The sequence below is a fragment of the Piliocolobus tephrosceles genome, chromosome 6 (genome assembly GCF_002776525.5).
Source record: "Piliocolobus tephrosceles isolate RC106 chromosome 6, ASM277652v3, whole genome shotgun sequence".
NCBI classification, from domain to species: Eukaryota; Metazoa; Chordata; class Mammalia; order Primates; family Cercopithecidae; genus Piliocolobus; species Piliocolobus tephrosceles.
Window position 1 is genome coordinate 712,587 of NC_045439.1, and position 27,444 is coordinate 740,030.

Sequence of the window (27,444 nt, forward strand, 5' to 3'; positions counted from 1 at the left end):
CTGGAGTGCAATGGTGCGATCTCGGCTCGCTGCAACCTCTGCCTCCTGAGTTCAAGTGATTCTCCTGCCTCAGCCTCCTGAGTAGCTGGGATTACAGACGCCTGCTACCATGGCTGGCTAATTTTTGTATTTTTAGTAGAGATGGGGATTCACTGTGTTGACCAGACTAGTCTCGAACTCCTGACCTCAGGTGATCTGCTTGCCTCGGCCCCTTAAAGTGCTGGGATTACAGGCGTGAGCCACCGTGACCCATTGGCCTGGCCTTATTAGAACGACAGCCCCTGCGCCCTGCTGCTTTCCCCGAGCCCTGCTGGCCATAGGTGGTCATCCTTGGCGGCAGAGGCATGCCTGCTGCACACGTGACATGAGTGAATGAAGGAAGGAAGAAACCAAATGCCCGATGCCTGGGAAGCGGCTGGTTGCTCCAGCTGTCACCAGGGATGAGGAAGGGCTTGGCCAGGTGCAGCTGCAAGGATGGTGCTCCCGGCAGACGGGTGGATAGGCTGGGATGGGTGGGTGGGGATGGGCGGGAACCTCGGGAGCCCCAAGGGTGCTGTGAGCTGGGAGGGCGTGGACAGAGCTCTCGGAGGTGTGGCTGGAGCTCTTTGTGGGGTGTGGCTGGAGCTGATGGGGGCGGTTTGTGGACAGAGCTCTCGGGGGGTGTAGACAGAGCCCTGGTGGGGGTTGTAGACAGAGGGCTGGGGGGGGGGTGGACAAAGCCTGGTGGGGGTGTGGATGGAGCCTTGCGGGGAATATGGATGGAGCTCTTGGCGGCGTGTGGGTGGAACTCTTCGGGAGTGTACAGAGCCCTGGGGGTAGTGCGGATGGAGGTCTTTGTGGGGTGTGGACGGAGCTCTGGGGAGGTGTGGATGGAACCTGTTGGGGCGTGTTGGGGGGTGTGGACAGAGCTCTGGGGAGGTGTGGACGGAACCTGTTGGGGCGTGTTGGGGGGTGTGGACGGAGCTCTGGGAGGGTGTGGATGCAGCCCTGTTGGGTGTGGATGTAGCCCTGGACGGGTGTGGATGGAGCCTGTTGGGGGGTGTGGATGGAGCTCGTTGGGGGGTGTGGATGGAGCTCTTTGGGGGGTGTGGACGGAGCCCTGTTGGGGGATGTGGATTGAGTTATTGGGGGTGTGGACTGAGCTCTGGGGGGTGTGGACTGAGCTCGGCGGGGGTGTGGATGGAGCTCTGTGTGGGGGTGTGGATGGAGCCGTGGGAGGCATGTGGACAGAGCTCTGGGGATCGTCTGGTGCCTGTAGGCAGAGGTTTGCAGACCCTGGTAGCCTCGGAGATGGGCGGGGACTGGGCCCCATGGCCTGGCGGTGCCATGGCGGATGTGGGAAAACAGGTTTAAGGGAGACTTGAGAGGTGGGACTGAGGGCCTGAGGGTGACAGCTTGACGTGGCTAGGGAGGGTTCTAGGAGCGTGTTGGGGATGGCTCCCCACTTCCATCCTGTGCTCCCAGCTGGGTGAGGCTCCTCGGGCCGTCCCTGGGTGTTCTGCAGGCAGGGGCTCAGGAAGGGAGGCCAGGGTTGCACAGCTGTGAGAGAGGCCCAGGGTTGGCCGCTGTGTTGGGCCCTAGGTGTCCATATTTGAGGGACAATCGGAGGTGTGGGGCGGGGGACTAGGTGGGGGTCCTGGAGGCTGGGCTGGGTGTGGCTGGCAGCAGACTGGTTAGGGGAGGGGCTGGACGTGGGAGTGTAGTCTTCTGAGACATCTGGGAGGCCAGGCCTGTCCTTAGCTGGATGGGGCTGAGGCACCGGGCAGGGGTGGGGTGGGGACCAGGGAGGGGCTGGCAGGCGTGGGGCTGGGCCTTGCTGGGGAAGTATGATTTTCCCCAGCATAGCCAGGCTTTGGGGCTGGGTGGATGGGGGGCGCTGAGGGATGGACGAGCCTGGCCTGCCCGGACACTGCCCAGTGCAGCATCCCCTGGGGTGGGAAGCCAGCAGGCCTGGAGGTGGCTCAGCCCCAGCCCCCTCCTGCGGGCCCTACCCAGATGGAGCCAGGGCTGGGCTCAGGGGCCACAGGCACACCGGGGGTAGAGCTGTGGGATTCCTGGGCAGTGAGGGCTGAGAGGCTGTGGCATGAGGTACCCAGTGCTGGGCAGTACAGGGCATGTCCTGGGGGTCCCACCTGTCTGAGCACGCCTGTGCGTGACAGTCTCCGTGGACTGCACTAGGTGGAGCAGGGGCCAGCCCTGTGGTCTCTTTGCTTGGCTGACAGCATCGCCTGTCACCATGGCTGGGGTACAAGGGCCAGGTGGCCCGGGGGCAGAGGGGGAGTAGTGGCCATGGTCTGAGGCTGTGCTGGGCAGTCCCAGGACCTCTTGGCCTCAGTTTCCCCAACTGTACCGCAGGGCCTTCTCCTGCCACCTGTCCTGTTTTGGGGGTGGAAGTGGGTGTGGGTTTGCCTGTGTGCTATGTACCTGCAGGACCTGAGCTCGGGCCTGTTAGGGACTCTGGCTGGGTGCCCTGTACTTGGCTACCCCGTGCACCTGGTGGAGGCTGCCAGCGTGGTGATGGGGCCTCACATTCTCTCGCGTGGTCACCCCCAGTGAGGCGCCAAGGGGCATTCCACCGGAAACGCTCAGGTCCCGGCTGCCTGCAGGGCCCCAGTCTGTGGCCACTCCAGCCAGGCTACCCCTTGCCCACCTCTCCCCCTGGTCGCTCTTCCTGTGCTCCATGATGACTTGAGCCAGCTCAGGTCAGGCTGGGCCTCTGGCACCCCAGCGGTAGGGAACCCAGGCTCCTGAGCCCACATGGCCTGGAGGGGCAGTCTCCCTCCCTTGAGCTGGGTTATTTTGGGGTCTGCAGAGGATGTGGCCTGAGGATGAGGAGGGTGGTGGGTCCTGTGAGGACTCTAGGAGGGGGTCCCTGGCTGGGGAAGAAAGGCCAGAGCCTGGCAGACCCGGGGGCAGGTTGGAGCCCTGGGCCCTGTCCCACCCTGAATAAAGCAGGCAGGTGTGGCCTCAGGCACCTGACCCGCCTCTCCATATCTGCAGCGCTCCTTCACCCTCATCGTGGAGGCCTGGGACTGGGACAACGATACCACCCCGAATGGTGAGTGAGCCCTGGGCCAGGTGGCAGCGCCTCTCAGCTTCAGGGCACCTGTGGCAGGGCCCATGTCCTCTGCCTGCTTGGGACAAAGCCTTTCTTTACTCTGAGGGTCATGTGTGCTGTTTCCCTTTTTGCTCTGGCTGCCAGGAAGCTCTGCCACGTTTGGGACTTGCAGAACTGTGCATGCGCTCTCTTCCCCACTCTTCCCCTGGCTTTGCCTATGTTGTTTTCCTATTGGGTGTGCTCTTTTGGGGCCCACGTCAGTGACTTTGTGGAGGGGACACCCTTGAGTGTCTCTCTGGCTTTGTGGCCCCCTCTACCTGTCTGTACTGGAGCATGGAGCCTTGGCGGCCTCTCCCTGAGGCTCCCCTGCTAGCTGGCTGACCTGGGCAGGGGCTCTGCAGGGTCCCGCAGCGGTAATGGGGGGATGACTTTCATGGGTGGATGCGGAATTACCCACAGGCTGAGGGAGCTGCTCATGTGAAGGCTTAGGCAGGAGTGGGCTTGCTGTGCAGGAGGGGCCACCGGGGCCAGGCTCAGATCATGGGGGCTGGCACGCCACTGAGAAGACACGGGCTCTGTCTGGCAAGCTCTGGCTACCTTACGGAGGGGGCGCTGTGGGGCCAGGATGGAGACTGAGGAGGAGCTGCGCCATGAATCTGGGCGTGTCAGGGCGACCTGGAGCAGCGGCAGTCTGAGGGGATGAGAGAGACTCTGGCTGCTCTCAGAAGTGGAGACATGGGGTTGGCCAGTGGGTTGGAGGTGGTGAGAGAGCAGGGCCAGGGCATCCTGGCTGCCAGCAGAGTGGAGGGGCTGTTTACAGGGCAGGGATGGCTGGCAGGGGTGCCCAGGTGGGGAGCAGCAGCTGTGGGGACCCCAGCGACTCAGGACAATGGTGTTCCCTGAGGGGGTGGAGGGGGACAGTTGGGCTGAGGCCCAAGTAAGGTCGTCAGGGCTCTTGATGACGTGGGCCTGGAGAGGCTGGGGCGGCCGGGAGGCCCCTTGGGGAGTGGGCCAGCTCAGTGTCCTCCCAGGCCTTGGCCCATGAGGCGGGAGAGGTGGGGTCTGGAGGACCTGTTCACCTTTTATTGTGAAAAACGTCGAGCCTGTGCCCGAGCGCAGGGACTGGCATCACGGACTTTGTATACCAGCGCCAGCAGCTGCGGTGCCCCTGGCCCCTGGGCTCCCATTGTCTTACTTAAAGTGAGGCTTAGCCGGCAGGTCTCAGGTCCTATGCCTGTCTTGGGGGCCTGAGGGGAGGGTTGTTTTAAGGTGGGGACGGTAGCGGTGTTTGGCACTTCTGAGAGCAAGTCACAGCACAGGAGAGGGGAGGGCAACTGAGCGCCAGGCCTGTGCTGGCGAGGGCTGGACATGGTGCCCAGCTGTGTGCAGGTGTTGCAGCAGGGCTGTGGGTGGGTGGGCACAGGTGTGGGATACGGGACTCACCCCCTGGCAGCAGCCATGCCTTCTCTGCGGAGCCTGTGGTCTCAGCAGCCCTCCCTGCAGGACCCCCTGCCCCTAGCTGGGCCCCCCAGCCCTCTGCGTTTAGGGTGGGAGCAGGAGCGCAGGCTTGGTGGCGGGAGGGATAGGCCTCTCGGGGCCCTGAGCTTTCTGTAGCAGTGTGGCCAGGGGCCCTGCCCTCAGAGTGCTGCTGCTGCCTGCTGTGCCCTGGCCTTGCAGCGGCCGCAGACTTCTGCCCCGTCCCCGTTGTTCTTGGAGGCCACCTGGCTGGGCTGGTTTCTCCGGCCTGTGCTGACTGTGCCGCCTCCCCAAGAGGAGCTGCTGATCGAGCGGGTGTCGCATGCTGGCATGATCAACCCTGAGGACCGCTGGAAGAGCCTGCACTTCAGCGGCCACGTGGCGCACCTGGAGCTGCAGATCCGTGTGCGCTGCGACGAGAACTACTACAGCGCCACCTGCAACAAATTCTGCCGGCCCCGCAACGACTTTTTTGGCCACTATACCTGCGACCAGTATGGCAACAAGGCCTGCATGGATGGCTGGATGGGGAAGGAGTGCAAGGAAGGTGAGGGGGCCGCCGGGCCACGTGGAGGGCAGGGAGGGCCTCGGGCAGGGCCCTGGGCACAGGCTTTGCCGCCAGGCTGGCTGCAGCTGTGCCTCTCGCTCCTCTCTGTTCGCAGCCGTGTGTAAACAAGGGTGTAATTTGCTCCACGGGGGATGCACCGTGCCTGGGGAGTGCAGGTGAGTGTGCCACCGGCCCGCCTTGGCCCTCACACCCTTTGCCCTCACATCCTCGCTGGCACACACAGCCTTGCTCTCAGGAGTCACCCGGCGCTGGCTGGAGGTCGGGCGCACAGCCTGTGAGAGCCGGGCCGTGTGCTCGGGACGCTCCTTAGTGCAGTAGGTGCATGTCTGAGCGTGGGATAAGTCTGATGGCAGCAGCCCTGTGAGGACGGTGAGGAGAGACTGGGGAGGCTGGATGGACAGTCATGTCACCAAGGGGCAGAGACCTGGAGACTGCAGGGCACCCGAAGATGGGGCACGGGCAGAGGACACAGTAACCCTGTCCATGGGGAGGGGGTGGCCGGCAAGTGGCCGGCAAGTGAGACCAGCAGGCGAGGGTGGCAGAGCAGCCCGGTGGTGGGAGATGAGGCCTGCAGGACCAGGGAGAGAGGAAGGGGCTGCTGGCAGGTTTGTAGCTGGGCAAGGTGGGTGGGGAAGGCTGTGGTAGCTGTTGGGTGGGGAAGCACCAGACGGGAGGCTGTGAGAGGCAGGCTGTGAGGAGGAGGCCGCTGTGGGGCATGTGGGGGTTCGGGGGCAGGGGCCAGTGGAAGCGGAAGAGGGGCACGGGTCCTGCAGACATCCTGGGTTGGAGTCCAGGGGTTTGTGGATGGATTTGATCAAGGAGGAAGAGTCTGGGGTCAGGAAGAACCGCACGCTGCTGCGTAGTGGAGCCGTCGTGACTGCCGCAGAGGAGCAGGCGGGCAGAGGTTAGGGGATGTGGAGAGGCAATGCCTGCCCTGTCCCCGGAGATACCCAGAAAGCTTGTGGGAGAGGCCTGGCCTCAGCCCCGCGGGGCCTGTGGGGGGCCTGTGGCATTCAGGCAGTGTTGAAAGCCCAGACAGCGAAGGGGGAAAGACGGAGAGGAGAGAGGCCAAGAAGCAAGTCCCAGCTGCCGCAGGTCAGGGCGGATGGATGAGGAGCCAGCAAGGGCCTCCACGAGGGAGTGGTTGGGGTCCTGCAGCCAAGTCCAGACAGTGGAGGCCTCTGGACCCGGACCAGGGTGTGGGGGGATCCAGCCGGGGGACTGGCAGCTTTGCCCTAGAGTGGAGCAGAGAAGTCGCGCGGGGGATCCAGAGGGGCTGGGGCCCAGGGTCTGGGGTGGGCATGGGCTTCGAGCCGTGGTGCTTACTGTGTGTGAGCAAGCTGGGGAGCCCGAGAGAGGGCGCAAGTGGGTGGAGATTCAGCAGGTGGAGGTGAGTACCACCCTCCAGCCAGCCTTGGATTTCAGAGGTCCTGGAACCTCCCTCTGAGGAGTGGGTTTGCCTCCATGGGACGAGGACACTGGGGCACAGTGAGGCTGAGTGATTTCCCCAGGATCACACAGCATGGCGTTTCGGAGAGGAGGGGGGGTTTGGGAACCAGCTGAGTTGGGAGCCAAGGTGGGGAGGTGGGTGACCCTTCCACAGGCCCCACGGCTGAGTGGCCTGGAGGGCCGTGAGGAGCTTTCCTGGCCGGTCCCAGAGCAGGGAGGCAAGGAGGCTGGAGGGAGGCAAGGAGGCTGGGGTCGCCCACCTGGTCACTTGCACACGCAGGGATTCCCGGCAGGTTGAGCGAGTCTCAAGTCAGCTCAGAAAGTGCCACAGGGTGGGCCTGGTCTGGGCAGATGGAGATGTAGGCCTACGGGAGTCGGCCCTGCTCGCCCTCGCCTGGCCTAGCGGGCATCACACAACCTGGATGGCAGTGCCAGCCTCCCTGGGTGGCGGCTGGCTGGCAGCTGCAATGTCCCACCAAGGCTGGAGGAAGGCGGTAGGGAAGCTGGCCACCCCTGCCCTTTCCCCGCAGGAAGATGAGGAGACGGAGTCCGGGGGGCCTGGTGGGTGGGGGCAGTAGGTGAGCCCCGCCTGCCCCTCTTGCTGGCCCTGTGGGGGAGGCCCAGCTGTTGCTGACAGCCTCGGCTCAGGTTCCAGTGCAGGACGCCCCCCCCACCGGATGCTGCGGAGATGGCCATGCCTTCCTGCCGCCGCCTCTCCAGGGCCCTGGGGCTGCTGGCTGGGGAAACCGGGAGGTGGGGGCCTGGCGTGGGCTGCCCTGCCCAGGGTCGAGAGCACGCCCTTGGGACCCACGAGGTCTGGGCTCTGAGCCTGGCTGTGGTGCTCCCTGGCGGATGACCCGAGGTGTGTCACAGCCCCACCCCGAGCCTGGGTGTCTGTGTCCCTGGAGGAGGAATTCCAGGCGGGACGCGAGGCCATCCGCATGGGCCACAGTGCATGCCGGACTGGGTACCATGCTGGGCTGGATACTGGAGACACGTTCTCCCCAGCCTCAGTTTCCCCATTTGTGGCAGTGGAACTGGGCCGATGGGCCTTCGGTGCTGGCTGCGGCTTGAGGGCGGCTCAGGAAGGGCCGTGTTCTTTCCTTTTACAAAAATAAAGTGTTGCGGGTGCCGGTGTGGAAGTGACGTGGCCTGGACGACATTCCCATCCTGCAGGACCAGAGAATTCTGGGAAGGGCCCCCCGGGAGTCCCGGCAGGGCCTGGATGGCAGCCCGCGGGGCCTTGGGGTGTCGTCATTGCAGGCTCTCTCCCCTGACGGAGGCACCCTTGAGTCAGGCCAAGTTCTACCCTGGCCACCTGCCCTCTTCTGGAGGACTCCCAAGACGGGACGTTGGCCGATAGCCTGGAGCAGGGCGAGGCCTGGGGGTTGTGGCCGGGGGGCCAAGACGCCTCTCGTTTCCAGGGTGCAGGTGGAGCGCCTGCAGGGTCAGGAACTACTCTGAGCAGGGCCAGCCCAGGCTAGCCTGTGGGCCTCAGCAGCCCCATCTATGAGATGGGTACCTTGTGGGACTTGACTGGGAGTGAGCGAAATGACTGTCTTTGAGGTGGGGGTGAGGGTATGTGCTGTGCCCAGGGCCACGTGGCCGAGGTAGGGCCAGGAGTGCTCCCCTGCTGCCTGCCGGCCTGCCCAGTCCCTGGTGCCACCCGGCCCTTGCAGCACGTGGTGAGTCAGAGCCGGCATTCTCATCCCCGGGGTCCCGGCAGAGCCTTCCTTTCCTGGCGCCTGCTCTCGGGGCCCAGCTCACGGGTGAGTCCCAAAATAGCTCAGGGAGGAGTGACGGGACAGCTGGGGCTGACCGTCGGCAGCCAGCGGCCGGGAATGCCCGTGACGGTGGGGCTGGCCTGCGGGGCCGCAACCCCTGCCCGGCTCGGGCTGCTCCAGTTCAAAGGCCTGAGGCGCCGGCCCTGGGTGTGGCTTGGGTGACTGTGCCTGGCTCCTCCGCCACCCTTTCAGGTGCCACAGCTCACTGGGTCTTGCGCCCCTCCGCCTTCCCCCAGGTGCAGCTATGGCTGGCAAGGGAGGTTCTGCGATGAATGTGTCCCATACCCTGGCTGCGTGCACGGCAGCTGCGTGGAGCCCTGGCAGTGCAACTGTGAGACCAACTGGGGCGGCCTGCTCTGCGACAAAGGTAGTGGTGGGGGGTGGCGGGCCTGATGCTCTGCCATCGAAGTGTGGGTTGTTGGGGAGCGGGGGGACGGCTTTTCCCCTGAGCATCCTACCCCTGCCCCCAGACCTGAACTACTGTGGCAGCCATCACCCCTGCACCAACGGAGGCACGTGCATCAACGCTGAGCCCGACCAGTACCGCTGCACCTGCCCCGATGGCTACTCAGGCAGGAACTGTGAGAAGGGTACGTGGGGGTCCTGCTGCCCACGTTCTGGCCAGGCAGGGACTGGTTTCCTTGGGAGCTGGTCAGACCCCATCCCTCTGGCCTCCTGTGTGGTGGGCCCCTGACCCCCGGCTTGGGAACCTGTGGGCTTGGGGAGGCGTGCCTGTGGCAAGCTGGGGGCCTGGCTGCCAGCTCTGCCCCCTCCCTGTGGTTCTGCAGCTGAGCATGCCTGCACCTCCAACCCATGTGCCAACGGGGGCTCTTGCCATGAGGTGCCGTCCGGCTTCGAATGCCACTGCCCATCTGGCTGGAGCGGGCCCACCTGTGCCCTTGGTGAGTGTCTGCACCTGAGTGGGGGACTCCCACCTGGCATCAGTGGGGGTCTGGGAGTGGGGCAACTCGCTGGGGATGGGGTGCAAGGGTCAAGTCCACACGTGTGGCTGCAGCTGGCTTGGCAAGGACAAGTGGCAGGAAGACTCAGGCTTGCGGCCCTTCCTGCCCACGGGGACCTTATCCCCACGGCTCACACTGCCAGGGCCCCACCTTTCTCCATCCTCTGCAGACATCGATGAGTGTGCCTCAAACCCATGTGCGGCCGGTGGCACCTGTGTGGACCAGGTGGACGGCTTCGAGTGCATCTGCCCCGAGCAGTGGGTGGGGGCTACCTGCCAGCTGGGTAAGGGTTCCGAGTGTGTGCACAGGAGCGTGGGCCACGCATGCGGGCTGCTGGGGCTGCTGCTGGAGCTGCTGGGCTGTGGGTGCCAGGTGCCGGTGCTGCAGGGCAGGCAGGGCCCGAGCCCCACGGCTCCCCTTGTCTCTTTCACAGACGCCAATGAGTGTGAAGGGAAGCCGTGCCTTAACGCTTTTTCTTGCAAAAACCTGATTGGCGGCTATTACTGTGATTGCATCCCGGGCTGGAAGGGCATCAACTGCCACATCAGTCAGTATGGGGGGTGGGCGCCGGCGGGTGGGCCGAGGCACATGGGACCCCACCTCTGACCCTGCTCCTCTGCCCCCAGACGTCAACGACTGTCGTGGGCAGTGTCAGCACGGGGGCACCTGCAAGGTGAGGCGGGGCCGGGAGGGGGTGTGGCGTGGGTGCTGCGGGGCCGTCGGGGCACCTGCGGGAGGCTCACCTGGCTGGCCTGCCCAGGACCTGGTGAACGGGTACCAGTGCGTGTGCCCACGGGGCTTCGGAGGCCGGCACTGCGAGCTGGAACGAGATGAGTGTGCTAGCAGCCCCTGCCACAGCGGCGGCCTCTGCGAGGACCTGGCTGACGGCTTCCGCTGCCACTGCCCCCAGGGCTTCTCCGGGCCTCTCTGTGAGGTGAGGTCTGCCTGGCCACCCCGCCCCACCTGCTGCTCTAGGAGCTGTAGGGCCAGGCCTCGTCCCCGACCATGGGGCCTGAGTGACCCGGGAGTGCCGCAGGGGGAGTTGTCCCCACGGTGTCCCAGGCTCAGCCCTCCCCTGGGTGCCGGGTGGGCAGGCGGGACTGTCACAGGTCACCAGGCTTGGCCCCTTGTGGCCCTCGCTTGGGATGGGTCTCCTGGTGGCCTGGGCTAGGAACCCCCGGGCTGCTGCCTGCCCAGGCCTATCTGTCCAACTGTGCACTCCCTCGGGACTGGAGGGCAGGGGACTCTGGAGGGCAGAGTATGTGGAGTGGGGTGGGTGCCTGATGGTGGACGGGCATACACCTGTCATGGGTGAGTCCTGGGTCGGAGTGGGCGTCTCTCTTGGGGCTGATGCTCTCGCCTCCCTCTGACCATCTTTTGGTGCTGGATCCCCTCCCCCCACCTCCCCCTTTCCCCTGCCCCCCAAAACCCCCGTCCCCCCCCCCCCTCCCCCCCCCCCCCTCCCCCCCCCCCCCCGCCTCTAAAATCATCTGCCTCCCTACCCCCCCCTCCCACCTCCCCCAACCCTGCCTCCGTTACCTGCCTCCCTGTTACCTGCCTCCCTGTTACCTGCCTCCCTACCACCCCCTACCCTACCACCCTTTTTCCCTGCCTCCCCCCACCCACCTCCCTACCCCCCTCAGCTGCCCTTGACCCTGCCCTGGTCTTGGTGCAGAGGGTGGGCCTCCGGTGCAGGGGATGGGCCTCCTGTCCAGAGGGCTTCTTGGAGCCCAGGGCAGAGATCTGACCTCAGGACCTGCAAGCATGGCAGTGGCTGGCCCTGGAAAAGACCCACAGTCTTGGCTCTGAGGGTGGCCAGGCAGTGTGTGAGGTGCTCAGGAGCTGTCCTTCCTGCCAGCAGCAGGGGCCAAGGCCACATCCCTCCCGAGGGGCGCTGAGGAAGCTGGGCTACAGTGGAGGTGGGGATGGGGGCCCACAGGTATCTGCGTTCAGCTGACAAGGCCTGGGCAGTCTCAGGTGGGCAGGGGTCTTGGACTCTGGCTGGCACTGCCAGGCCCAGGGCAGAGGGGCCTGGGAGTTCCCAGGGATCTACCTTCATGTGGACAGAGGCCTGGCCTCTGTTCCCGGCCTGGGCCTGGGCTCTCACAGGTGGATGTCGACCTTTGTGCAGGTGGATGTCGACCTTTGTGAGCCGAGCCCCTGCCGGAACGGCGCTCGTTGCTATAACCTAGAGGGTGACTATTACTGTGCCTGCCCTGACGACTTTGGTGGCAAGAACTGCTCCGTGCCCCGTGAGCCGTGCCCTGGCGGGGCCTGCAGAGGTGCTGGGTGCGGCATGGAGTGGTGGGGGAGGTGGTGGGCAGGGGCGGGCCTGACTCCTGACCGTACTGCCTGCCATAGTGATCGACGGCTGCGGGTCGGATGCAGGGCCCGGGGCGCCTGGCACAGCAGCCTCCGGCGTGTGTGGCCCCCATGGACGCTGCGTCAGCCAGCCAGGGGGCAACTTTTCCTGCGTCTGTGACAGTGGCTTTACTGGCACCTACTGCCATGAGAGTGAGTGGCTGTGAACAGCGGGCTGGCGGTGGGGCTGGGCTGGCCTGAGGCCCTGGCTCACCCTGCTTGCCTCTGCAGACATTGATGACTGCCTGGGCCAGCCCTGCCGCAACGGGGGCACGTGCATTGACGAGGTGGACGCCTTCCGCTGCTTCTGCCCCAGTGGCTGGGAGGGCGAGCTCTGCGACACCAGTGAGTGTCCCAGCGCCCGCCCACGCGTCCTGTGCCTCCACCCCCGTGGGCCCCTCATCACCCTGAGGTGGGCTATTGTCTGGGTGCCGCAGGCCCAGTACCCAGAAGGGCCTGGCCAGAGGGTGCCGCCACCACGGGGTGGAATCCCAGGCTGCCCTCATGTCCGGGGCCGGCTACCCCCACGACGCTCCTTCCCTGCCCCTTTCTGTCCTCCCCTGGCCCAGCTCCAGGGCTTCCTCCCCCGGGAAGCCCTCCGTGAGTGCCGGTGACCCCCCGCCTGCTGACCGGCGTCCTCGCCCCCAGATCCCAACGACTGCCTTCCCGATCCCTGCCACAGCCGCGGCCGCTGCTACGACCTGGTCAACGACTTCTACTGTGCGTGCGACGACGGCTGGAAGGGCAAGACCTGCCACTCACGTGAGTGCCCACAGGCCCCGGCCGCCGACCCTGGCCCTGGCGGTCTGGGGCCCACCTGCTGAGCGGCCCATGTGCCCACAGGCGAGTTCCAGTGCGACACGTACACCTGCAGCAACGGCGGGACCTGCTACGACAGCGGGGACACCTTCCGCTGCGTCTGCCCCCCCGGCTGGAAGGGCAGCACCTGCGCGGTTGGTGAGGAGCCCCCGACGCCCCTGTGACCGCCGGGCACGGGCCCTCCCCGGCGCCACTCCCTCAGGCGTGATGGGCCGAGGGGTCTTTTTTGAGGGCCACACCTGCCGCTTGCCCCTGGGTCTGTCTGCCCTGTGTGGGTTGGGGGCGTGGTATGGAGACCCAGGGCCTGCGCAGGGCCAGGTGAGAAGCTTCCTCCTCCTCCTCTCCTTACAGCCAAGAACAGCAGCTGCCTGCCCAACCCCTGTGTGAACGGGGGCACCTGCGTGGGCAGCGGGGCCTCCTTCTCCTGCATCTGCCGGGACGGCTGGGAGGGCCGCACTTGCACTCACAGTGAGCATGGGAGGGACCTGTGGGCGGGGGTCACTTTTCTCCACAGACGACATCCCTGTCCCCGACTCTCCCCCCATCCCCTTCTGCCAGCCCCTCCCCTGGCTGCCCCTGCCCCCAGCAAAAGGCACCCTCCATGATGACCCTACCCAGTCCCACAGCCTGATCACGCAGAGCCAGCCTGGACAGTGCCTGGCACGCTTGGGGGTGGGTACTGATCCCCTGCCTTCTCCTTCTCCCAAACCAGATACCAACGACTGCAACCCTCTGCCTTGGTGAGTGGCACCTGGAGGCCGCAGCAGGGGTGGGTGGGACTTGGCATACCACGGGGGGCCGCCTGATGCCCACCCTCTGCTCTGTAGCTACAATGGTGGCATCTGTGTTGATGGCGTCAACTGGTTCCGCTGCGAGTGTGCGGCTGGCTTCGCGGGACCTGACTGCCGCATCAGTGAGTGGCCTGGGATGACAGACAGCCCCAGCCTGGGAGCCCTTCCAGCCCAGCCAAGGTGTCAGCAGTCTGAGGACATCAACATCCACGTCCCTTGAAGGGCAGTGTGGCCACAGCCACTTCCTGCCTCTCTCTGAGCCTCAGTTTCCCCACATGACTACCCTGTGGCGTTCTTGCGGTGTACCCTGCCAAGTGACTAAGTGGGGGGTGCCAGCCCGGGGGACCAGACTGGGGCCAAGGGAGCCGTGGGGGTTAGGGCATGCAGCCTGACGTGGGCCCCTCTGTGGCCGCAGGGCTTTCGTCCCTGGGTGTCGGCCCAGGTGTCTGTCCAGCACCCCTTGGCTGGTCCAACGCGGCAGCTGGGGCTGACCCAGGATGGGACAGGCCCACTGCAGAAGCAGGTGGAGGAGGGTGCTGTTGGGCCGGGGTCAGGCTGGGCTCAGGAAGGCCTCGGACAGGCGGCAGCTTGGGTGCTGGGGCAGGTGGGACCTGCAGGGTGGCGAGGCCTCTGTGCCGGGCTGGGGGCTGCTTCTCATCGGCCTGGGGCTTGCGCCCGCGTGCCACTGGCTCCCCGCTGCCCGAGGCCGTGCTGATCCTGTGGCGGCCGTTCACCGTGCTCAGCAGCAGCCGCTCTCCCCGCAGACATTGACGAATGCCAGTCCTCGCCCTGCGCCTATGGGGCCACGTGTGTGGATGAGATCAACGGGTATCGCTGTAGCTGCCCCCCCGGCCGAGCCGGCCCCCGGTGCCAGGAAGGTAGGCCCCGTGTGATTGCCCTGGCCTGGGGCGGGTTGAGGGGCGTGGGTGGGACCCAGCCGCAAGGGCCAAATGCACACTGCTGACCCTCGAGCCCCTTCTCCCCATAGTGATCGGGTTTGGGAGGTCCTGCTGGTCCCGGGGCACTCCGTTCCCACACGGAAGCTCCTGGGTGGAGGACTGCAACAGCTGCCGCTGCCTGGACGGCCGCCGTGACTGTAGCAAGGTGCGGGCTGCCCGTGAGCCTCCTGCCCTGCCCTGCCCTGCCCGAGGCTGGTGCACGCTGACCCTGACCACTCTGTGAGATCAGGAGGCGGGTGCTGGGGTCAGGATGGGCTGAGAGCTGTCTGCCCTGACTTGAGGGACCCAGGGAGGAGGGAGCTCAGCCAGGCCTCATGCTTCAGTGTGCAGTTGGGAAAACTGAGGCCTGGTCTGGGTCCTGCCTTGCTCTGCCTACCCTTTCTGGTGTCGAGCTTGGCCTGCCTCCCTGGGCGGCCTGGGTTGGGGGTGGGCTTGACCTGCCTCCCTGGGCGGCCTGGGTTGGGGGTGGGCTTGACCTGCCTCCCTGGGAGCCCTGGGTTGGGGGTGGGCTGGGACTCACAGACCTGGGTGGTGTCCCTCCCTGGCATGGGGCCTGTGCCTGCCTGTGGGTCCTCATCTGTGTGCCTGCATCTGACCCTCCTGTGCGTAACTGCCCAGGTGTGGTGCGGGTGGAAGCCTTGTCTGCTGGCCGGCCAGCCCGAGGCCCTGAGCGCCCAGTGCCCACCAGGGCAAAGGTGCCTGGAGAAGGCCCCAGGCCAGTGTCTGCGACCACCCTGTGAGGCCTGGGGGGAGTGCGGCACAGAAGAGCCACCGCGCACCCCCTGCCTGCCGCGCTCCGGCCACCTGGACAATAACTGCGCCCGCCTCACCTTGCGTTTCAACCGTGACCATGTGCCCCAGGTGAGGGGCCTGGTGGCATCTGAGCTTGCAGAGGCCACACGCTGGCATCTGCTTGTGGCATGGCCAAAGCCTAGCCCCGTGGGGCAGGGAGGTCCTGGTTGGCTGAGCAGAGTCACTCTTGGTCACAGAGAGTGGCCCTGTAGAGTGAGATGAGAGGGGCATTGGGCCTGGTGCTAGGTGTGGGTGGCAGAGGAGGCCGGGAGAGCAACCAGCTGGGGGTGCCTATTTGTCCAGCTGTCCTGAGGGCCTGGACTGACGGTGCCATGGCTGCCTCACCCCACCTCTTGGGCTGCAGCGCTGTGGGCAGTTTTGCCGTAGCCAAGGACCCAGCTTTGTCTGCTGTGTGCTTGGAGCTGGGCCCCCGTCTCCCAGGAGGGGCTCAGAACTGGAGGAGACCCACTGTACCCCGCCCTGCCTCTCCCCGCACTGGCCTGCAGGTGGAGCTGGCTCTGCCATGAGGACAGGCGAGTGGGCACCGTCACTCCTGCCTCCTGGTATAGGGCACAGCCGGTGGGAGGCTGTCCCCACTAGACCCTTGGCATCCCTGCTGTGCTCTCCTGGGCGGGCTATAGGATGTGTCCCGCGTGTACCCGCAGTGCCAGTCCAGGGACATAGGTGTCAGGTTCACGGCCCTGCCCATGCACTGCCTGTCTCTGCCCAGGGCACCACAGTGGGCGCCATATGCTCCGGGATCCGCTCCCTGCCGGCTACGAGGGCTGTGGCACGGGACCGCCTGCTGGTGTTGCTCTGCGACCGGGCGTCCTCGGGGGCCAGTGCAGTGGAGGTGGCCGTGGTGAGTGCCAGTCGGGAGCAGCACCTGGGTGGGCCCTGGGTCCCATCCTATGCAGGTCCTGACTGTGCTGGGCAGAGGCTCTGGCGAGGCTAGTTGTGGTGCGGAGGGACCGCAGGCAGGCACGTCTCCCCAGGCTGGGGCCGCGGCCCCTCACTGCCCATGCTGCAGGCTCGTAGAACTACTCCCTGGGCCCAGCCAGCACTGGGGACATGCAGGGCTGTCGTGTGGAGCCCGCTTCCCCTGCAGCTGCATCCTCGCCTGGTCCCCTGCTCTGTCTTTGCCTCTGTGTCCCCACGTCACAGGCAGCAGGAGAGTCTGCGGGCTTAGTCCGCCCTGGGAGGCCTACTTTGGGACTGGCACCTGCCCTGGCCTTGGGGGGTGTCAGATGTGAGTGGATACCAAGGGGGTTGGGTGAGACTGGGGTGGGGATGTGCCTGGAGAGGGGAGGGAATGTTCTGGAACATGGTGTGTGTGCAGAGCAGTGGGTATGGCCATGGCACAGCGTGGCACGTGGAGGCCATGGCCAGGCACAGGAGGACGTGCTGTGTTTTGGTGCCCTGAGGCTGCAGATGGGGTGGGGGACATGGGTGGGTGCTGCTGGGTGATGGAAGGGCAGTAGGGGCAGGGGGAAGGTGTGAGAAGCATGCCAGCACGGGTCATGGCGCCATCAGGCACGTGGTGGAGGCAGGGGCCCAGCCCCGGGTTGCTGTGGCCTCGTGAAGGCACTAGGTTTGTGGTGCCCTTGGGGCGTGGCCCATAGGTGGGGGTGAGGGCTGGGAGCTGACGAGAAGGGATGGCCATCTCGGAGCAGGTGTCAGTGAATGGGGCCACACCCCCCCGACTCACTGCCTGGTGGTAAGGTCCCCACCGCAGGACTCCAGGCTCTCCTGTGCGCCTGGACGGGGCCACCCTCCACCCCTACACTTCCCCCCGCCACTCACTGCCTGGCGGTGAGGCCCCCACCGCAGGACCCCGGGCTCTCCTGTGCTTCCGAATGGGGCCACCCTCCAGTCCTCCCCCTGCCACTCCCCACTCCCTGCCTGGTGGTGAGGTCCCCACTGCAGGACCTCGGGCTCTCCTGTGTGCCCACCATGCTCCAGCGTGGCCAGAGCCTCAGTATTGGGGGCAGGCTCCTGGGAGTCTGGGGCCCTCGGGCCATCCCCCCAACGCCTTTCTTGGCCGCAGTCCTTCAGCCCTGCGAGGGACCTGCCTGACAGCAGCCTGATCCAGGGCGCGGCCCACGCCATCGTGGCCGCCATCACCCAGCGGGGGAACGGCTCACTGCTCCTGGCCGTCACCGAGGTCAAGGTGGAGACAGTCGTTATGGGCGGCTCTTCCACAGGTGAGCACGGGAGGTGGGCCCCTGGGAAGGTGCCAGGCGGGCAACTCAGGCATTGGCACAGAGCCGGCCGATCCTGCCAGCCACCAGGAACAAGAAGTCCCTGGCACCTGCTGCCCCAGCCGCCCAGCCCCACAATCCGACCTTCCCAGCCCTTATCCTGGGACCCTCCCCACAAGCCAGGAACCAGAGGGTGGGGCCTGGCTGCCTGGCCAGCAGGGCCCTCCCAGGCCTGGATGCCTCAGTGCCTCCGGCTCTTCTCCCCGGTCCCCAGGTCTGCTGGTGCCCGTGCTGTGTTCTGCCTTCAGCGTGCTGTGGCTGGCGTGTGTGGTCCTGTGTGTGTGGTGGACACGCAAACGCAGGAAAGAGCGGGAGAGGAGCCGGCTGCCGCGGGAGGAGAGCACCAACAACCAGTGGGCCCCGCTCAACCCCATCCGCAACCCCATCGAACGGCCGGGGGGCGGCCCGTGGGGCGGCGGGGGCCACAAGGACGTGCTCTACCAGTGCAAGAACTTCACGCCGCCGCCGCGCAGGGCAGACGAGGCGCTGCCCGGGCCGGCTGGCCACGCGGGCGTCAGGGAGGACGAGGAGGACGAGGATCTAGGCCGCGGTGAGGAGGACTCCCTGGAGGCGGAGAAGTTCCTCTCGCACAAATTCACCAAAGACCCTGGCCGCTCGCCAGGGAGGCCGGCCCACTGGGCCTCGGGCCCCAAAGTGGACAACCGCGCGGCCAGGAGCATCAATGAGGCCCGCTACGCTGGCAAGGAGTAGGGGCGGCCACCAGCTGGGCCGGGACCCAGGGCCCTCGGTGGGAGCCATGCCGTCTGCTGGACCTGGAGGCCAAGGCCATGTGCATAGTTTCTTTATTTTGTGTAAAAAAACCACTAAAAACAAAAAACAAATGTTTATTTTCTACGTTTCTTTAACCTTGTATAAATTATTCAGTAACTGTCAGGCCGAAAACAATGGAGTATTCTCGGATAGTTGCTATTTTTGTAAAGTTTCCGTGCGTGGCACTCGCTTACGGCAGGAGAGAGCAAAGGGTGTCTGCGTCCTCACCAAATCGTAGCGTTTGTTACCAGAGGTTGTGCACTGTTTACAGAATCTTCCTTTTATTCCTCACTCGGGTTTCTCTGTGGCTCCAGGCCAAAGTGCTGGTGAGACCCATGGCTGTGTTGGTGTGGCCCATGGCTGTCGGTGGGACCCGTGGCTGATGGTGTGGCCTGTGGCTGTCAGTGGGACTCGTGGCTGTCAGTGGGACCTGTGGCTGTCAGTGGGACCTACGGTGGTCGGTGGGACCCTGGTTATTGATGCGGCCCCGGCCTCCAGCACGGCCTGTGGCTGTTGGCGCACCTGTGGTTGTCAGTGGGGCCTGAGGTCATCGGTGTGGCCTGAGGCTGGCAGGTCGACCTCGCGCTTGCTGGCCAGTCCGCCTTGCCTGCCGTCTGTGCTTCCTCCTGCCCAGAACGCCCGCTCCAGCGATCTCTCCACTGTGCTTTCAGAAGTGCCCTTCCTGCTGCGCAGTTCTCCCCTCCTGGGATGGCGGCAGTATTGAAGCTTGTGACAAGTGCCTTCACACAGACCCCTCGCAACTGTCCACGCGTGCCGTGGCACCAGGCGCTGCCCACCTGCCAGCCCCGGCCGCCCCTCGTCGTGAAAGTGCATTTTTGTAAATGTGTACATATTAAAGGAAGCACTCTGTATATTTGATTTAATAACGTCAACATTCCGGCCTCCCTTGTTCTTTGGGTGCTGTTCCTTTTGCATTTAGAGTCAGACTGGGGGAGAACCGCGCCGGCAGAGAGGCGTGAGGCAGTGGGGCATGTGCTGGGTGTTGGCCCACATGGCTGTGGTGGCTGTGGAGGGTGAGACGGTCCTGCTGAGTCAGGGCCTGCCAGGGCCTCGAACGCATTGCCAAGTTGGTGGATGCAGGTTTGGCCAAAACCTTCCTGGGAATGGGGAGGGGGGTGTCTAGGTACCTGGCACCTGACTCTGACTACAAATAGCTGAAAACAGTTTTATAAAATAGTATAAAATTGCTTGCCCACGAATACCTATCAAGGTCTTAAGGAATTAACAGTTCAAAATTTTTATTCATTCATTTATTCCTTTGTTTTGCTTGTTCATTCAGAGGCAAGGTCAGCATTTGAGAGACTGGAGGCGGGAGAGAAGCAGCCCTTCCACCTGGCCCTGGAGCTGGTTTTGCCTCTCACTGCTTGAGCCAACTGGAACATGGCATGGTGGCCTCAGGGCTGGGCATGGAAGGCCGACTCCAGGGCTGACTCCAAGCTGTCTGTGACGTGCAAGTCTTTACCCTGCTGTGAGGGGCAGGAGGTCAACTGAGTCAAGGAGCAAAGCCAAGAACCAGATCTGTACAAAAAAGAAGAAAAAAGTCCTGCTGACAGCCTGGGAGTGAGGCTGCCTTGCACAGGCAGAACAAATGAATAAATGAATGAATGAATAAAAATTTTGACCTGGTAATTCCTTAAGACCTGCTGGTTGCTCAGAAGTTACTCTGGATGTCTGTTGAGCACTGCTGCTATGGACTCCAGTGAGCACTGCTGCTGTGGACTCCAGGAAGCCGTGCAAATGAGCTATGGTGTGCACTCCAGGGGCAGTCTCTCTCACTCCGGCTGGAGTCCTCCCATCAGCTCCTCCACGGTATTGAGCCAGGTCTGCAGGGACACACAGAGGAGCTGGTAGGAGACCCTGCTTGCCATCGGCTGCTCACAGGCCCAAGGCTTGTGCCCTCAGGGTGGGGGCAGGGGTTAAACCCGCCTCCTGCCTTGGCCCCAAGGAGTTGGCCAGGCAGTTCAGGCAGAAGGGCAGCCCCTGAGGAGTCATGTACACCATGACTCGTGTGGACGTGAAGCCCGTGTTTCCACCACCAGGTTGGCCAAAAGACGGCAGGCAGGCTTCGAGTTTCCTTTTAAACAGTGTTTACCTAACTTGCAGTTCCCTAGGTTCCTGGTGGAACCAAATGCAAATCACCTTTGTCGTAGACCTCTGTACACCTCATGAATGATTTTTCAAGGTCAGTGAGTAGACCACAATCAAACCAAGCACAACAGGGGAACCTGGCACCATGATTGAAAACCATAGGAAATGTATGCAGAGGCATCTGAGTATACTGGAATGCTCAGACATGGATTGTAAAAAGCTTGCTGTGCTCAAAGACAGCTTGGAAAAGCCGATAGGCCAAACAAACTTCAACCTAGCACCAAGTAGAACTTCTGGAAATGAAAAAAAAAATACAACCTTCAAACTAAACACTCCAGAAGTAGTTTGGCAGCCACTCTTAGACACTGCTAAAGAGAGAATTTGTGAACTAGAAGATAGGTGAGAAGAAATGATCCAGGCTACCCCACAGGACAAGAGATAGAAAATAGCATCAGCAGCTGAGGAGGGGGCCCCAGGCAAGGGCCTGGCAGGGGCTGTCCTGAGACCCATGGGAGGCCATCAGGCATGGAGTGAGCAGTGAGTAGGTGCGGCAGGTATAGCAGGTGTCATGAGTGGGGCTGGGTTGCCTAGTTACTTCTGCAGGAAGTGTCCCACAGACCTGCACATCCTTGGCTGTGCCAATGTGTTCCCCCAATTCTGGGAAGGCCCTGGGCAGCAGGCACTCACTCAGGCAGAGGATACAGGGAGCCACACCACCATCCCTGCCACCACTTTCCAGGCAGAGTGACCTGTGCACAGAGGCCAACCTGCAGGCTAGATGGTGTGGGCGGGGCCCCATGCACACATGCCTTGGAGATTCCCGCCTCCCTGGGCCATCCTCTCCCACCTCTTATTCCCATACCGTCAGAGGAGGGAGCAATGAGTCAGCCCTGCCTAGCCTGGCTCGAGAGGTGCGTCCTGACTGCGCTGTCTGACCCAGCCTGGGACCAAGTCATGGCAGGGGCCTGCTGTGGGTGCAGAGCCCCTCTCAGGTGGTGAAGCAGCACCTCCCGCACCCACTGCTGCCAGGGCCGCCTGCTGCGTCCTTGGTGTTCGGCTGCCGGGACTGCACCTGCTGGTTCTGCTTGGCAACAGCTCTGCCTGCCGCGTCTCCGAAGAAACCAGGCCCCAGGGTGCAGAGAGGAGGTTCCACACGGGAGCCTGGTCCCTGGGGTGGCCAGACCCATTAACCCCTGCAGGCCAGGCAGCAGCAGCCAGGTGGTGTGGGCCTCATGGTGGTCACAGGCCCAACTCCAACTGTCCCAAGACCCAGCAGGGCTCACCCCTTCCCCATCAGACCCCCCAGACCCAGGGTCTTCCAAGGAGTCCCTGAGGTCAACAGGGACCTGTGAGGTCTCAGATGGAGAGCATCTGGATGCCAGGGCTGGAAGACCTTTATACAAAAGGGGAAACTGAGGCCCGGGAGGACGGGACCTGCCCTGTGACATTCTTCATGGCTCCCCAGCCCTGGTGGATTCAGGGGCTAGGATTTGAGTCTTGGGGTGGCGTTCTGAGAGGAGGGCAGCCAGCAGGAGGCACGGAGCCACGGGAGGGCTTGCTAGGGACAGTGGTGTCAGTGCGGCTCTGGGCCAGGGGGCTGGGGCGGCAGCTGGGTGGCACCGGGGGCTTCTCCTCTGGGTAGAGAGGCGCTGTGGAGCATCTGTAGGGGCAGAGGCAGGGGCCCTAGGAAGCTCACTCTAGGCTAGAAGGTATTGCCTGTGGGGGTCACCTGTTCAGCTGCAATACTGTTATCCTGCTGTTGATCTGGGAACCAGGAAGTGTCTGCTTGAAAGCCTTCTGTGGAAGAAGGAAGCCCAAATGAAGCACGGAGGAGACTGGAAAAGGCTGCCGAGAAGCCCCCGGGGCTGCAGCATCCAGCATCCTTGCTCTGATGGAATGGCCAGGTGGCTTCCTTGTGCATCACAGGTTTGGGGTGGCCCAAGGGCGCCTGAACCCGAGGACTGGCAAGGACACACTCATCAACCGTGGGCAGGAGACAGGTCCTGGGAGAGCGCCCAGGCCATGGGACACGTCCACTCAGGCGGGAGGCCTCTCACCGGGCAGGGCTGGGCAGCCCAGGGTCCTGAAGCCAGCCTCCCCCATGGTGGCCGGGATCACCCCCGGGCCCCTCAGCCCTCATCCCACATGTTACCATTTCCACAGCTGGATCCAGTCCCCCCACTCAGCACCCCGTCCCGCCCCACATCGGCACCCGCGCTTCTCGCGTGTGGAGAATGACTCACATCCTGGGCCACGAAGGCCCCAGGGCTCTGGCTACCTCTGTGCAGATCCCCAGGAGCTGGGCCCGTCCTGCCTCCCGCCTGGCGGTGGAGGCTGCGCTGCCTTCCACTCCTGCAGGCCTCTGGAGGCCGGGACCGCCCCCACCCCGCCAGACCACAACAGCCCTGGGGGGCTCGGTAGCCAGAGGTAGGCCCTGCCTGGACCCACAGGCGGAGCCGCGGAGGAGGGACCAGGCGCCTCATCATCAAAGAGGCTCATTTGACGTGATCAAAGTGCGGCACAAAAGGGCTTTCCGGAGCCAGAGCGCTGAGGTCCCAGTGCAGACGAACAGGGCGGCGGGGAGCTGGTGCAAGACTCACACGAGGCCTGGAGCCGGAGACGGGGAAAGGAAACTCGGGACACAGCCTCTGAGTCCCAGGAGCTGCAGACGGAGAGGGAGGGACGGACGGAGGTGAGAACATGACATGAAAGAGCATTTCTCTGAGCTAAGTGAAGACCCCAGCCCGCAGACCGAAGGGCCCACCGGCTTCAGGCTGGGAACCTGGTGCCACGGCCCGGCCTGGGGCAAAGGAAACCTTCCGAAGCCACAGGCAGACGCCCCGCCAAGGGGAAAGAGAAGGGACTGTGTGGTGAGCTAGTGCAGCCAGCCCCGCAGAGCGAGTCCCCCTGCCCCGCTGTGGTCGGCGGGCTGGGGGCGGGTGTGCAGACCCTGCAGAAGGAAGGCACACGCACCAGTCCCTTGGGAAGGCGCCTGGCAAAGCCACTAGTTTCCAATGCAGGTGCCCTTCGGTGCAGCAACCTAGAGCGCCAGCCGCGAGGGTCCCAGGCCTAGGAGGGCTGCAACTGCACAGCCACTCTTGGCATGGACCAGGCACCAGACAAGGCCACCACGGGAGAGGCCACTGGGGAGGCCACCGGGCTGCGGGGCCTCGCAGCGCAGTGCGCAGGTTCATGGAGCAAGCACACTGCGGCAGACTGCTGGAAAGGAGGAATTCAGAAACAAGCCACCGTACGATATGATCTGTGCTTGTTTTTTTTTTTTTGTTTGTTTGTTTTTTTGAGACAAGGTCTCACTCGATCACCCAGGCTTGAGGGTAGTGGCACGATCATAGCCCACTTCAGCCTCATCCTCTTGAGATCAAGGGATCCTCCCCCCGCAGTCCATGGAGTAGCTGGGACTACAGGCACGCACCATCAGGCCCAGCTAATTTTTTAAAAACTTTTTTGTAGAGATGAGTTCTCCCTTTGTTGCCAAGGCTGGTCTCGAATTCCTGTCCTGAAGTGATCCTCCTGCCTTTGCCTCCCAAAGTTCTGGAATTATCGGAGTGAACCGCTGCCTCCAGCCTCATTTTAAACATTCTTAAGTGTACAGTTTAGGGGCATTAAGTACAGTCAATTGTGCAATCATCATGGTTTACCTTTAAAAATTTCTTTCTTTTCTTTTTTTTGAGACGGTCTCACTCTTGCCCAGGCTGGAGTGCAGTGGTGTGATCATGGCTCACTGCAGCCTCTACCTCTTGGGCTCAAGGGATCCTCCTGCCCCAGCTTCAACTTCCCAACTAGCTGATACCACAGGTGTGCGCCACCACACCCGGCTAATTTTTAATTTTTTGTAGAGATGGGGGACTTGCTATGTTGCCCAGGCTGGTCTTGAACTCCTGGCCTCAAGTGATTCTCCTACCTCGGCCTCCCAAAGTGTTGGGATTACAGGCATAAGCCACTGTGCCTGGCCTAACAAAATGTCAGTTGTGGTAAATACACATGAAGTATCTTTCTTAACCATTTTTAAGCGTGTAATTCCACAGCGCTAAGTCCATTCACATTGCGGATCACACTGGGTCTCCAGAAGTTTTTCATCTTGCAAATCCGAAACTCTGTCCCCATTAAACACCAACTCCCCATTCCCTTCTCCGCACAGCCCGTGGTGTCCACCCTTCTACTGCCTGTCTCTATGAGTTTGACTACTTTGGATGCCTCGTGTAAGTGGAGCCAAGCGGTGTTTGTCTTTCTGTGCCTGGCTTATTTCGCTTGACTTCATGTTCTCAAGGTTCGTCCACACTGTTGCATATGGCAGAATTTCCTTCCTTTTTAAGGCAGAATCATAGTTCCTGGGATGCGCTGACCACACTTTGCTTATTCAGTCATCTGTTGATGGCCCCTGGCTACTGTGTCTAATGCTGCTGTGAGCATCAAAGATGTGCAAACATCCCTTTGAGACCCTGCTTTTGGTTTTGCTGGGAGTACACCCAGAAGAAAGATTGTGGTATCCACTCTGGGGTCATTCTGCTTTTAATTTTTTGAGAAACTGCCATACCTCTTTCCAAGACAATGTTCCCACTAGCAGCGCACAAAGATTCCAATTTATCCACAGCCTTAACTTGTTATGTTTTGTTTTGTTTCATTTTGTTTTAATAACAGCCATCCTATTGGGTGGGAGGTGGTATCTCACTGTGGTTTTGATTTGCATTTCTCTAATGATTAATGATGTTGAGATGATCTGTGTTCTTTTTTTTATTTTTTGAGATGGCCTATTTTTATATTAATTGTACTATTTTCCCCCTTTTTCTGTAGCCATACTTATTAGAGTCTTTTTTAGGAAAAGAAATTTTGGACTAGAGCTGATTGTAAATGTTTGCAGAGAAGAATTTAGAACAATAACTTTGAATGACATAACTTGGACTAGTCATGGTTAAAATTTGATAAAATTCCCACAGTACAAGGAAATGTAGTTATTTTTGTTACCTGTAGCATTTTAAGATAACAATAAGAACCATGACTGACAGTGTCACATAAGGGTTATCAGGCTTTTATAAATTGTATGCAACCTTTAAAATACTCACATTAATAACATATCCATGTTATCATAGGTTTAGAATAGGTTTTAATATAACAAAGTTATGACTGATATTTGTTTTTTTAATTTATATAATTTTGGAACATTTGTAGCAATAATATACCCATAAATGTAATTGAAAGAAGGTCTAGCATCACTTACCATTTGACAATGTTTCCATACAGTTTACCAAATAAGTCTAATCATGTAATTCAAAAAGGCTTAATTTAGGATTTTGGTCCTGGAGAAACCCGTAAAAAATGTCAAAAGGTTTAAAGCCCTTGATCAAAACAGAATCACAAGTCATTGAAAAATAATAGTTATTTGTTTAACCAGAGTGATAATTAAAAGACCTCAAAGGCAATACAAAAGTTACATGGATGTAAAAGCCTTAACCCTTTCAAAGCTCAGTTCTTCTAAGTTATCAAAAAACTAGTAAAGACAACACAGGAATTATCTTGGCAAAATGTAAAATCTTGTGTGTGTGCGTTTTAGGCCAGTTACTAAAAAGGTAAAGAAAAACCTCTTGTAATGTCTGATTGCTTCTCCTTATGGGAAGCAATAGGTGGCTTTCTAGGTTGATTTCTGGGTTTAGGTAACCTAGAAATCAAACTTCATTAAGAAAGGGTGTTTGTACTTAATCAGACACAGGAGAGTGTGTCCAGGGTAATGAGTGTACACTACATTATAGGGGAGTGTAAACAAGAAAACTAGTACCTTGAACGGGGAAATACATGACTCTTAGTAACAGCATGGGAAGTATCCTGGTTACATTGAACAATTCAGACGTGTTAAGAAAAGCCAACCAGGCACAGTGGCTCACACTGTAATTCTAACACTTTGGGAAGCTAAGGTAGGAGGATCCCTTGAGGCCAGGAGTTTGAAACCAGTCTGATCAATATAGCAAGACCCTGTCTGCACACACATACACACACACACAAAGAAAAAGAAAGAAAAGTCAAATGTGATCAAGCCACTGCACTCCAAAGTGAGACAAAGTAAGACCCTGTTTGAAAAAGAAAGGAAACAAAAAGAAAAGCCAACAGTGCAGAATCAAATTATACTGGAGGAAAACATTGCTTTTCTAAACTGTGAAGATAAACATTTAAGCATCAGACCACAGCAGCAAAGTTAGAACGGGAGTTGATGAAGATTGAAGGAGAGAGTTACAATCCCAGCCAAACAAAAAGATATGCCTTTTCAAGGGGAGAGGGAACAGAAGGCAATGATATATGACTGCATATTACATGGCAAAAGTTGAACTTCTGAGATGTAAATTTGAGAAGTTTAAAAAAAGAAACAGATAAGAATCAAAACCTCTTATAATTTTATTAAGAGCAAATCAAGACTTTAAGAAAACTTTGTTTTAATATAGGGAACCAATTTTTAGTTTTGTAGTAGTGTTTTTTTGTTTTTTTGAGACGGAGTCTCGCGCTATCACCCAGGCTGGGGTACAGTGGCGCGATCTTGGCTCACCACAAGCTCCGCCTCCCGGATTCATGACATTCTCCTGTCTCAGCCTCCTGAGTAGCTGGGACTACAGGTGCCTGCCACCACGCCTGGCTAATTTTTTGTATTTTTAGTAGAGACGGGGTTTCACATTGTTAACTAGGATGGTCTCGATTTCCTGACCTTGTGATCCGCCCGCCTTGGCCTCCCAAAGTGCTGGGATTACAGGTACCCGCCACCACACCCAGCTCATTTTTTGTATTTTTAGTAGAGACGGGGTTTCACGTTGTTAACTAGGATGGTCTCGATTTCCTGACCTTGTGATCCGCCCGCCTCGGCCTCCCAAAGTGCTGGGATTACAGGCGCCTGCCACCACACCTGGCTAATTTTTTGTATTTTTAGTAGAGACAGGGTTTCACATTATTAACTAGGATGGTCTCGATCTCCTGACCTCATGATCTGCCTGCCTTGGCCTCCCAAAGTTCTGGGACTACAGACACTTGCCACCACACTCGGCTAATTTTTTATATTTTTAGTAAAGACGGGGTTTCACGTTGTTAACTAGGATGGTCTTGATCTCCTGACCTTGTGATCCACCTGCCTCGGCCTCCCAAAGTGCTGGGATTACAGGCATGAGCCACCGTGCCCAGCAATAGTAGTGTATTTTTAATATCAAAGCTCAAACCTTAGAAAGATTGTTATAAATAATTATTTAAAATTATAGCTAACTTAATCACATACAAAATTCCTTTTATAAAATT

General features: G+C 60.8%; 1 protein-coding gene across 1 annotated transcript; it reads left to right on the forward strand.

The window, feature by feature from the left end:
• Positions 1-1,326: 1,326 nt before the first annotated feature.
• On the forward strand, positions 1,327-18,944 carry JAG2 (jagged canonical Notch ligand 2). Its single transcript, XM_026447500.2, has 25 exons — positions 1,327-1,335; positions 3,001-3,058; positions 4,830-5,081; positions 5,197-5,257; positions 8,572-8,702; positions 8,806-8,925; positions 9,124-9,237; positions 9,467-9,580; positions 9,731-9,844; positions 9,924-9,970; positions 10,058-10,231; positions 11,429-11,579; positions 11,659-11,811; positions 11,890-12,003; positions 12,307-12,420; positions 12,502-12,615; positions 12,829-12,945; positions 13,190-13,217; positions 13,305-13,390; positions 14,033-14,146; positions 14,257-14,372; positions 14,846-15,088; positions 15,750-15,881; positions 17,067-17,223; positions 17,495-18,944. The coding sequence occupies exons 1-25, from the start codon at positions 1,327-1,329 to the stop codon at positions 17,989-17,991; spliced, it is 3,330 nt and encodes a 1,109-aa protein (XP_026303285.2). The 3' UTR covers positions 17,992-18,944.
• Positions 18,945-27,444: the final 8,500 nt, after the last annotated feature.